General features: G+C 32.4%; 3 protein-coding genes across 4 annotated transcripts; 2 read left to right on the top strand and 1 right to left on the bottom strand.

Moving 5' to 3' along the window:
* Nucleotides 1-4,298, top strand: LOC123685103 (DNA polymerase delta catalytic subunit). Its single transcript, XM_045624683.1, has 14 exons — nt 1-159; nt 213-480; nt 538-1,030; nt 1,087-1,217; nt 1,272-1,453; nt 1,508-1,741; nt 1,966-2,131; nt 2,222-2,430; nt 2,488-2,749; nt 2,807-3,040; nt 3,096-3,268; nt 3,325-3,574; nt 3,629-3,758; nt 3,816-4,298. Exons 1-14 carry the CDS (start codon nt 107-109, stop codon nt 4,205-4,207), a joined length of 3,177 nt encoding a protein of 1,058 aa, XP_045480639.1. The 5' UTR covers nt 1-106; the 3' UTR covers nt 4,208-4,298.
* A 1,330-nt stretch (nt 4,299-5,628) lies between these two features.
* Nucleotides 5,629-6,765, bottom strand: LOC123685102 (ADP-ribosylation factor-like protein 1). The gene is made up of 4 exons (XM_045624682.1): nt 6,600-6,765; nt 6,322-6,538; nt 6,154-6,265; nt 5,629-6,078 (listed from the first exon to the last, which is right to left on the bottom strand). Exons 1-4 carry the CDS (start codon nt 6,601-6,603, stop codon nt 5,869-5,871), a joined length of 543 nt encoding a protein of 180 aa, XP_045480638.1. The 5' UTR covers nt 6,604-6,765; the 3' UTR covers nt 5,629-5,868.
* Nucleotides 6,766-6,987: 222 nt separating this feature from the next.
* On the top strand, nt 6,988-11,008 carry LOC123685100 (zinc finger protein 883-like). 2 transcript variants are annotated; one of them, XM_045624681.1, is made up of 7 exons: nt 7,065-7,207; nt 7,295-7,310; nt 7,372-7,619; nt 7,676-7,960; nt 8,069-8,362; nt 8,629-9,126; nt 9,739-11,008. In XM_045624681.1, the coding sequence occupies exons 2-7, from the start codon at nt 7,297-7,299 to the stop codon at nt 10,005-10,007; spliced, it is 1,608 nt and encodes a 535-aa protein (XP_045480637.1). In that variant the 5' UTR covers nt 7,065-7,207; nt 7,295-7,296; the 3' UTR covers nt 10,008-11,008. The 2 variants fall into 2 exon arrangements, with proteins under 2 accessions (XP_045480636.1, XP_045480637.1); XM_045624680.1 differs by having other exon boundaries at nt 6,988-7,207; nt 7,295-7,619.
* The last annotated feature ends 315 nt before the right edge of the window (nt 11,009-11,323 follow it).

The raw sequence follows: 11,323 nt of genomic DNA, 5'->3' as shown, positions 1-11,323 counted from the left end.
GTGAGGTTAAATTATTGGACATTTAAGGCGCCAAAGTTTAAGATTGACAGATATACGTTTTGTTTAATAAATTTCCAAAACAACAGTCTAATAGCTACAAATAAAAATGAGTAAACGTCCTTCTTCTGATGCGACTCCTAGTCCCTCAAAAATGATGAGGTAAGAAAAATTAGTTGCATTCCATAATATATTTTATCATTTCTTTCTTATAGGAAATGTAAGGACATCTCCAGACCCTCTGTTGGAAATATAGATTCTATTAAAGATACACTTATATTTCAAGAATTAGAATTAGATCATTACATAGGTGCCCATTATCCTGGAATGCCTGGGGCTCAGAGTGGTCCTGTACCGATCATAAGAACATTTGGTATTACTAAAAGTGGAAATAGTGTATGCTGTCATATACATGGATTTTCTCCATATTTTTATATAAATGTACCGCAGTCGTTTTCAGAGTCAGACTGCAAACCATTCAAGGTGAGTGTTTGCATAAATATGTTCTGAATCACATTTAATTCTACTGAATTTCTCCAGACCAAATTAAACGAAGCTGTTGTTGCTGATATAAGGGGAGGCAACAAAGATGGCATCACAGATGCAGTATTAGCATTAGAATCGATTGAAGGAAAGAATCTTGTTGAATACACAGGAGAAGAGAATCAGAAATTCGTCAAAATTACTGTAGCTCTCCCTAAGTTCATACCAGCAGCTAAACGATTATTAGAAAATCAGATTATATATCAACCTCTATCAGGTCATTCATTCACATTCTTTGAATCTAATGTTGACATTGAAATGAGGTTTATGATAGACACAAAAATTATGGGATGCTGTTGGCTTGAACTTCCAGCTGGTAAATGGTACCGCAGAAATAAATTTTCTAAATTCCCAGTGCAATCTAGGTGTCAGCTTGAAGTTGATGTATCATGGGAAGATTTCATAGCCCATTCACCTGAAGAAGAAAATTGGTCTGATGTAGCACGATTTAGAATTCATAGTTTTGATATTGAGTGTGCAGGAAGAAAAGGTTCGATACTTCTAGAATTATAATTTTCTGAATCATAAGAAACTTCTTGATTGTAGGTATATTTCCTGAACCAAATGTCGATCCAGTGATTCAAATCGCTAATGTTGTCAGACTGCATGGAGAAGAAGATGTACTCATAAGAAACGTTTTTACCTTGAATACCTGTGCTCCTATTGGACATGCTGAAGTATAGTTTTTAAAGCATCTGTTGTTGAAAAGTATTTAATTGATTTTATTTTAGGTCAAATGTTTCGATAAAGAAGGAGATATGTTGGAAGCTTGGGCTAAGTTTGTAAGAGCAATTGATCCAGATATATTCACTGGATATAACATTAACAACTTTGATTTTCCATATTTATTGGACAGAGCTAAACATCTAAAATTAAAGGAATTTGATTTTCTAGGTAGAATTCTTAATTCAAGGTACTGTACTAAAATTATATCCTGACTTCCTAATTATCTCATTTCAATATTCAGATCTGTTGTGAAAGAAACTGTAACTCAAACCAAAATTGGCAAGAGGACCTACAAATCCATTAATTTTGAGGGTCGAGTGCCATATGACATGTTGATGGTGTCTAAAAGGGACTTCAAATTGAGATCATATACTTTGAACAGTGTTTGTCAAGAAATCCTGGGTGAACAGAAGGAAGATGTACATTATAGTATTATTACGGATTTACAAAATGGGGATGAGCAAACAAGAAGAAGGTATTTCAATTATTCGAAATAATATAATGTAAATAAGACCGATAGATTCCAGTTTAAACGTAGAAATATTCTTAGTAGAATAAGCTAAAGAATATAGAATATGCGCCATGATGAAACAAATATTTAATATATTTTACATTATTTCATTTTTAAAATTGACATCATAAGTTTAAAAGTGTTTTTTTGTTTATTAATATTTATTTCCCTCACTCATTCCATTCTAGATTAGCTGTATATTGTATCAAAGATGCTGATCTGCCATTGAGATTATTAAATCATGTTAAAAGTTTTACGAATGATGTTGAAATGTCGAGAGTAACAGGTGTTCCCATAACAAGTTTACTAACCAAGGGAGAACAGGTTAAAGTTGTAGCCCAGTTATTAAGACATGTAAGTTCATCTTGTGCTTATTACTTTTCCTACCTAATTTTTGAAATTAATTGTAGTGCTGGTATATTTACTAGTTGATCAAAATTTCAGGCTAGAGAAGCTGGATACTTCATGCCTGTTTATGGTTACAATCCAAGTTCAGAACAGTACGAAGGAGCCACAGTTATTGAACCAATACGAGGATACTACACTGATCCCATAGCCACCCTAGATTTCAGTTCTCTATACCCCAGTATTATGATTGCCCACAATCTTTGCTATACAACGTTATTGAAACCAAATGTTCACCAAAAGTTAGGGTAGGTTCAAACAATAAATTCCTCGGTGCTACTTTATTAATCTCCACCGATTTTCAGGTTGACCGATGAACAAATTACCAAAACACCTGCGAATTGCATGTTCGTAAAATCTTCAGTTAGGCCAGGACTCTTACCCCATATCCTTAAACATCTTCTGTCAGCCAGAAAGAAAACTAAGGCTCTTCTGAAAGAAACCAAAGATCCAGTATTGAAGGCGGTTTTGGACGGTAGACAATTAGCTTATAAAATATCGGCAAATTCCGTATATGGTTTTACTGGAGCTCAAGTTGGAAAGTTGCCATGCTTGGAAATTTCTGGGGTAAATTGTAGACATTCAAAATATTATTTCAAATGTGATTGTTGTTTTTCTTTGTAGAGTGTGACTGCATATGGTAGAACGATGATTGAACAAACTAAACAAGAAGTTGAGCAGCATTATTGCACAGCGAACGGATATGAAGCTGATGCCAAAGTGATATATGGTGACACCGACTCAGTGATGGTAAACTTCAAAGTTAAAACTTTGGAGAAAAGTATGGAGTTAGGTAGAGAGGCGGCAGAATTGATCAGCAAAAAATTCATTCAGCCTATCAAGTTGGAATTTGAAAAGGTTAGTGATATTCTAAATGCTTAGTAAAATACATTGAAAGATTCATTATTTTTAGGTTTATTACCCATATTTACTCATTAATAAGAAGAGATATGCAGGTTTATACTTCACCAATACAGAAAAATATGATAAGATGGACTGTAAAGGTTTGGAAACTGTTAGGAGAGATAATTGTACTTTAGTAGTAGATGTTATTAATACCTGTTTACAAAAATTATTAATTAATAGGTAATGTTGATTTTATCTATTGGAAACTTAATACTTAATTTTGTCTAATCTTCCAGAGATCCAGATGATGCGGTAGATTACGCAAAATTAGTTATTTCAGATTTGCTACAAAATAATGTCGATATATCGAAACTTGTTATAACTAAAGAATTGACTAAAGCTGATTATGCTGCAAAGCAAGCACATGTGGAATTGGCAAAAAAAATGACCAAGAGAGATCCTGGTAATGCTCCGAAACTTGGAGATCGTATACCTTATGTAATAACAGCGGCAGCAAAGAGTGCTAAGGCTTTTGAAAAGGCAGAGGTAAATTTATGAAAATCGCTTTTTGTATTTCAGTCTATCAGTGAAATGTTTCAGGATCCAATATATGTTCTGGAAAATAATATTCCTATAGATACTAAATATTATTTGGAGAATCAGTTATCTAAACCATTGGTTCGAATTTTTGAACCTATCCTAGGCGAAAAGGCTGAATCTGTTTTATTACGTGAGTTTTGGAATTAATAGATATGTACTTCAAATATTATAAAAATTTTCTTCTTAGGTGGAGATCACACTAGAACTAGAACATTGGTTACATCAAGAATAGGTGCCTTATCAGCTTTCACCAAAAAGAAAGAGACATGTATTGGTTGCAAGTCTGTATTGCCAAATGGCTATGAGAAAGAAGCCGTGTGTAATCATTGTAAACCAAAAGAAGGTGAACTTTATCAGCAAGAGTTGTCCCATCACAGGATGTTGGAAGATCGCTTTTCACAACTTTACACGGAGTGTCAAAGATGTCAGGGATCATTGCATGAAGAAATTTTGTGCAGCAGCAGAGACTGTCCTATTTTTTATATTAGAAAAAAAGTGCAAATGGAGTTGGAATCAAGTAATACTAAAATTTGTAGATTTGGACAACCTGGTGTGGAGTTGGAAGATGAATTATTCTGAAGTTTTATTTTTCACATGACTTATTGTATTTTTATATGAATGTTCTCAAGTATTATATTAATTTTGAATGATTAAAATTTTGTTGAATGGATTTTTTTTTAATATTTTAGGTGTAGGTCCTTGAAATATCTTGATTACAAGCTTATGAAATTAACAATCATGTGAATCCAATTTTTTTGATGAGGTAATCCAGAGCTGACGCTAGCCAAACGCCACTCCGTTAGAGTGGCGTTTGGCTAGCGTCAGCTCTTTTCAACTTTTCAAAATGAAAAAAAAATTCATATTGTATATATTCAGAATTGGTGATTCTTCGTAATATCAAATTCTAAAGCTGATCTGATTAGAAACTCTTTCCGTAAAAGTATTACCAAATATACTACATGTTTTTTGAGTGGATCCGCTTTATTTAGCGTACCCACCAAATTATTTTCCTGAGAATCGACATATGGCGACACCTAGGAAAAATAGCCAAAACTAAGCTTCGATCTTACAGGATTCTACTCGTGCTATACGTTGCAGAATTCTACTGCTGGTATCCGTTACAGGATTCTACTCGTGATATACGTTACAGGATTCTACTCGTGATATACGTTACAGGATTCTACTCGTGATATAAGTTACAGGAATCTTCTCCTGGTATACGTTACAGGATTCTACTCGTGATATAAGTTACAGGAATCTACTCCTGGTATACGTTACAGGATTCTACTCGTGATATACATTACAGGATTCTACTCGTGATATACATTATAGGATTCTACTCCTACGCCAAGTATAAGTTCAGTAAATTACGCATAGATGACTTACTGACAAATTCTCTAGTAAATTCAATATTTGGAATTTTATAGAAAAACTGACATAATTGATGACGCATCACTGCAGTATTAGGTCTGAGTGCATACACCTATTCAAACTGATAATTTATTCTCTCTAGACCATAAAGATTATGTTCCATCATTGAAAATTTTTTTCTATTAATTTTCGTCAAGTTTATCTAGCGCAGACTGAGCTTCGATGTATTGTAAGACTTAAAAAAACCTTCTGCATCGAATGAAATTTACAGACTCTGTGAATGGGAAACTGCTGAACATATAGTGCCCAAATGCCCAGAGCTTACCTCCCTCACCGTCATACACTTGGGTAAACCAGCTCTTCATCGTCACAATGCGACTGCAAAAGAATTGAGAGAACAGGGTATAAAACAATAGATCAAATCGGTCGCATTTGTCAAAAATTGTATTCCAAGGCAGCCAACTATAATAATAACACTCCTAAATGATATTTAAAATTCATAGCATTAAGATTTTTGTAAGCTTAGAACCTACTGAAAATATTATTCATAACACCAACAAATTTTTATATAAGGCTCATTTTCTGAAACGAATAAAATTTTTTTTAAGAGGTACTGGTAAAAAATAATATACACATTTATTAATTTATTTATGGTACAAAATCTTGATGTAGAGATATATGTGATATCCATTTTTCACAGATGATCTAATGCAATGGAATGACAAAGTAAAAAGTAATAACGTAAAACAAATATATTAAATAACTTAATTCAATACACAAATATTGATGAATTCACGTGTACATCCATTAAGGCCTTTCAACAAATGAATACAGGGAATTTTAAAAACAGGACTAGAATTTCTGAAATGTTATTTCCTAGTTTTCAAAGTGTTGCTTAACCATTCCATTGCCATATCCAAACCTTCTCCCTTTGTTGCAGATGTTTTGAAAATTTGGAAAGTTCTGTTTTTTAATGCTTCCAAGCCTAGCGCCTGGTGAACTTCCTTCAGTGACATACAACCAGGTATATCTTGTTTATTAGCTAGGACTACAAGAACAGCATCAGCAAGTTCTTCTTCCTACAAATTTACGGTAAATTAGATTGTTTGATATGGTATAGTGAGAAATATGTTATTTATGTGGAAATAACTCACTCTAAGCATATGGAAGAGTTCATCCTTAGAGATTCCCATTCTTTCCTTATCAGCAGAATCTACTACATAGATTATTGCATCTGTATTACTATAATAGCATCTCCAATATGGCCTGTGAAATCAGAGAAATTTTGATACATCTGAAATGAAGCAAAAGCTTTATTCTACCTTATGCTTGTTTGTCCACCCAAATCCCACACTTGGAATTTTAAATTCTTATAAGTAACTTGTTCGACATTAAAACCTATTGTTGGTATTGTGGTTACTACTTCACCCACTTGAAGTCTATATAAAATTGTTGTTTTACCGGCACCATCCAATCCTAATATCAATATCCTCATTTCTCTCGCCCCGATCAGGCTTCGAAAATAGCTGAATAACATACCTGCAATTCAGTATAACCTGTAGTTAATTTCTTCAACTGAAGTATATAAAAAAACTCATACCCATTTTATAAGAAAGTCTACACTTATACAAATCTGAAATATTTCCAAATATTCAATTCATTCTACAATAATTCCTGCGTAATCCTTCAACAAACATAAATAATCAAATAACAATAAAAATTTCTTCCCTTTTGACGTGTATTTTATTTTATGAGTATCAATTTTCAATCATAGAGTATCACCTTCAACGTCATTTTATTAAGATCCACAGAATATAATAAATTTTCAAAATGATCATGTTCCAGATCCTGGCATTACGATGATTAAAACATGAATTTTCAATTAATGATTAAATTTTTTGTACTAACTTCGAATGAAAATGCAGCAGTAGTACGTTAATGATGTGAGAATATTCCTGTTTGAGATATTTGACGAGATGTCATGATGACAACATATTAAGGTTAATTTTATGTCAAAATAAACAATGCAATAAATGTTTACAATTGCCGAAAATAATTATATTTTATATTAAAATGAATAATGTTGTGAATGTCGGTGATTGTTGTCGTGCCTGTCTCCGTATAGATTGCCATTTAACACCAACAAATGCTCAGGATGAAGATTGTGTAAAATTTTGTGATAAACTTTTAGCTTGTATATCTGAAATAGTAAGTCTACTCTTGATGTGGACAATTCAATTTGAAATATGTATATATTTATGTAAATGTTTCCTATATAATTAAATTTTTTGATAGGAATGGTCCAAAGAAGGTATCCCCTCTTTTATTTGTTCATCTTGTATTGAGAGACTTCGAGTGTCTTACGATTTCAGAACAGTTTGTTTACAATCAGAAAGTACACTCCAGAAATGTGGCCACTTGAGAAGTTTCACGGCAATTTCCGAAGGTGGAACTATCTCAATTCCGAAACTAGAATTTACGCAAGCTAATATTATAGAAAATATCGTTATAACAACAGATGAATCGCCAAATACAGAATACTTGCATCTTAAACATTTCTTGGATAATGAGGATGAACTTAAAAATGATGTAAATAATATGTCAAGGAGTGCATCCCCAGGTATGCACTATACTTTTACGAGTGCTTATAACTTAAGATGAAAAATTGCATTTTAGCATTTCATCTTGGGAGTCAAGATTCTCATCTCCAAGAATTGACCAATAAATTATCTCAAAAAACCCTCGAAGAACTAGAGCAAAAGCATTTACAGAATTATGAAGGACAAGAACAACATTTTAATATATCCAATTTTGGAAATTCACAAACTTCACAATTGAATATGGAACAAAGTCAAAACCAATTACATAATTCTTTAGCAGTGAAGCAACATCATGTCCAAGTCAATCAAAGAATACAAGAAGTTCCTATAATGCAAAAACATATTATCAAAAGAACAACAGGTAAAATATTGAATTATTTTTATTGAGTATTAAAAAATTATGCTAGAAATTACAATGACAAGAAATCTATCTTAGAATTATTTAAATATGAACCTATTTCATCTTCAGGAATACAAGTGCGACCCCTATCACCATCATCTCAGAAAAAAGAAACAAAAATTTTCGCATGTGAATTGTGTGAAAAAAGTTATAGGAAAAATGCAAATCTGAGAATCCACATGAGAACACATACAGGAGAAAAACCATTCGAATGTAAATATTGTGATAAGAGGTTCTATCATTCATCCCATTTACGAGAACATATAAGAAGGCACACTGGGGAAAAACCTTTCCAATGTGCAGTCTGTAATAAGAGGTTTACCATTAAAGGGGAATTAACAATGCATATGAAATCTCATACAGGTAAAGACCATCTTTGAACACTTAATTTGTGTATAGACTGAAAAAGATTTGATTTTATGGAGAATCCTACTTAATTCATCTGTTCAACTATTGACAAAGTATTAAAATTTTTGAGCAGACAACATTTTAATCATCTATGTAAATAAAAATGGAGCTCTATTTTTATTGTCATTGCATCACGTTAACACTTTTAGTAATTAGTGTTTAGTAATTGAAACACTTCAACAAGTATTCCTAAATCTTGTTATGTAATGAATTCCTTCCAGGTGAAAAACCATACGCCTGTCCTTGCTGTGATCGAAGATGTTTAACAGCTGCTGACCTAAAAGTTCATATGAGGACCCACACTGGAGAGAAACCTTTCACCTGCAATACTTGTGGAAAGAAATTTGCAAGCACCTACATCCTTAAATCACATATAAAAACACACACAGGTGAACGGCCATATACTTGCACTATATGTCACAAAACGTTCACTCAATCTTCTCATTTGAATGTGCATATGAGAAAACATACCGGGGAAAAAGTTGCTTGCAAGATGTGCAACGCAGAATTCACGCACTCATCCCAGTTAACGGTGCACATGAGGAAGCATACTGGAAAACAACCATATAAATGCACAGTTTGTGACAAAATCTGCAATTATGCGGCTGAATTGCAGAATCATATGATGAAGCATACGGGAGAGAAGTTTCAATGTGTTACTTGTGATAAAAGATTTACCACAGCAGCTTATTTGAACGAACATATAAGGACACATACAGGTAAATATAAATATACAAGCAGATTATCTTTTTTTCATAGTTTAACCAGACAATCGGTCTGCCTAATCTGTATGTAATGAAATCGGTAATTTATTGCATTACTTACATGCTAGCTTTATTATTTTCTCTATTTCTTTGGCAAATCCGTTCATTCTGCCATATCTGGTAGAACAAAATCGTTTAGAAATGTTTCAGTTTCCCACAGATTTCATGGTTATTTTTCATTTTTATATGTTGGTACTCGGAACCTAACTGTCACACAATTATCTATTATCTGTCAAATTTGTGATACAGAGAACAGTTCTGCCAACCAACGTTAAAAACATTGAATTACTACAATATTCGAAATTCTGTATGTATTCTAATAATAAATATGGTAATATGTATGTATATGATTGCATTGAAATATAAAACATAAGAAACAACATTGAGCTGAAGACTAAACTTTGGTTGGTCTCACAGGCCGACAGACAGTTGGGCTAGTGTACAGATTGAGTATACTTTGAAAGAAAAACATGAGTTAATATATTCTAGATGCAAGTTCATTCAAACTCATCTAGACATATCGAGAAGTTATGATTATAGTAGACTAATAAATATTTCTCAAAACAGGCGAAAACCTGTCAACCTGCTCTATTTGCAAGCGTCAATTCACTAGGCAGCAGTATCTGGAAAAACATATGAGAACGCACACAGGAGAAAAGCCGTTCAGTTGTACTCAGTGTGGAAAAAAATTCTCCCAGTCATCATCTCTAAAAGTTCATATAAGAATTCACACTGGGGAGAAACCATATGCCTGCACACTTTGTGATCGAAAGTTCACCACATCCTCGGATCTAACTGCTCATACCAAAAAGCACAAAAAGTATATAAACTTGTAATGTATCCAATCTGAATAATTATAATTTTACTCAGTATTCCTAATATTCCCTCTCAGTTTGAGCATTTGGTATATTAAATATGAACTGAAACTGTTGGGATTAAGAACAGAAGAACAGTATTACATATACTGAAAGATTTGATTTGAGTTAGTCGAATGTTCATTACCGAGAAACTGCCCTACAATAGCGGATTTGACAATATGAAGAATATTTTTCTCTATATTGACATCCTTATAAATTACACTTTCGAAAACTATTTACATTAATTACTGGAATAATTCAAATGTATTATCACATAACGAGAAGCAAACTGGATTGGGAGAAGTTTCGTTTATTTTGATTTGGCACAAATATTATGCAAATTGAAAATATCCACTTTTTATATACTTAAATCATTGAATAATTTGAGAGGATTTGAAAATTTTGACAAATAGCCTATTGATTGTTGAATTATTCATTGAACTAAGCTACCAAGATTCGTGTTCAGAGAGTCCCCATGTTAATATTTACGTTTTTGTTAATGTTTTCTACCCTGGCTTTCCTAGTCCACTGTGAAACCTCCCAGGAGCTTAGAATTGTGCAAGATAAAGAGAACCAGTTGTGCTCTGTGTAGGTTTTGTTACTGTGTCCCATCGGAATAACTGTTTTCATCCTATATTTTAAATTTTTATGTGAAAGATTGTATAAGTATTCAATTGAAGCTAAAGGACCAAGGTTTTGAATATTTTGACTGAACTCTTAGTTGACACCCAATCAGGTTTCAATTTTCATTAAATTGACTACCTATGTATATAATCTCCAGAATTGTTTGTTCACTTAGTGAACTAGATTCTTAAAATTTGTATATTACTCTACAGAACTTTGTATTTTAACGGAAGTGGAGAAAACTTTTAGAACCCATTTGTTCATATGAAAAACTAAATTCAAATTATAATGTATAAAATTAATATAACGCAAATTATTTAAAACCATTTTATTCAATATAAGATATAAAAATTTAACTTTCTTTTTTTTCTTTCATACAGTTACAATCAAATGATATTTATATTTTTTTTCTGTATATAATACAGACAGTATGATAATACAAATTAAACTTGAATATAATGCCAATAAGGTGAGGAACTTCTTTAAACGAGATTTTTCGAAAGCATTATACTTTTCTAATACATAATGAATCAAAAGGAATGGGGTCACCAATAGAAGTGTAGTTGTTCCTTTTATTCCGAGAAATATGTGAACATCATAAAGATCAATTAAGGTCATATCAATTTATTCTTCTGCATGTTTCTACTTTATTTTATTCAAATGAATTTTAT

The sequence above is a fragment of the Harmonia axyridis genome, chromosome 7, assembly GCF_914767665.1.
Source record: "Harmonia axyridis chromosome 7, icHarAxyr1.1, whole genome shotgun sequence".
Taxonomy (NCBI): domain Eukaryota; kingdom Metazoa; phylum Arthropoda; class Insecta; order Coleoptera; family Coccinellidae; genus Harmonia; species Harmonia axyridis.
Note: the sequence above shows the minus strand (reverse complement) of the source record. Positions and strands in the feature narration are given on the sequence as shown.

Excerpts from the sequence above, each read along its gene's own strand:
- LOC123685103 (XM_045624683.1), top strand. The coding sequence starts at position 107 with ATGAGTAAACGTCCTTCTTCTGATGCGACTCCTAGTCCCTCAAAAATG. Across the intron at positions 3,269-3,324 it reads CAAAAATTATTAATTAATAG|AGATCCAGATGATGCGGTAG; the intron begins GTAATGTTGATT and ends CTAATCTTCCAG. Across the intron at positions 3,575-3,628 it reads AGGCTTTTGAAAAGGCAGAG|GATCCAATATATGTTCTGGA; the intron begins GTAAATTTATGA and ends GAAATGTTTCAG.
- LOC123685102 (XM_045624682.1), bottom strand. Across the intron at positions 6,266-6,321 it reads GGTGGACAAACAAGCATAAG|GCCATATTGGAGATGCTATT; the intron begins GTAGAATAAAGC and ends CTGATTTCACAG. Across the intron at positions 6,079-6,153 it reads AACTCTTCCATATGCTTAGA|GAAGAAGAACTTGCTGATGC; the intron begins GTGAGTTATTTC and ends GTAAATTTGTAG.
- LOC123685100 (XM_045624680.1), top strand. The coding sequence starts at position 7,073 with ATGAATAATGTTGTGAATGTCGGTGATTGTTGTCGTGCCTGTCTCCGT. Across the intron at positions 7,208-7,294 it reads TAGCTTGTATATCTGAAATA|GAATGGTCCAAAGAAGGTAT; the intron begins GTAAGTCTACTC and ends ATTTTTTGATAG. Across the intron at positions 9,127-9,738 it reads ACATATAAGGACACATACAG|GCGAAAACCTGTCAACCTGC; the intron begins GTAAATATAAAT and ends TTCTCAAAACAG.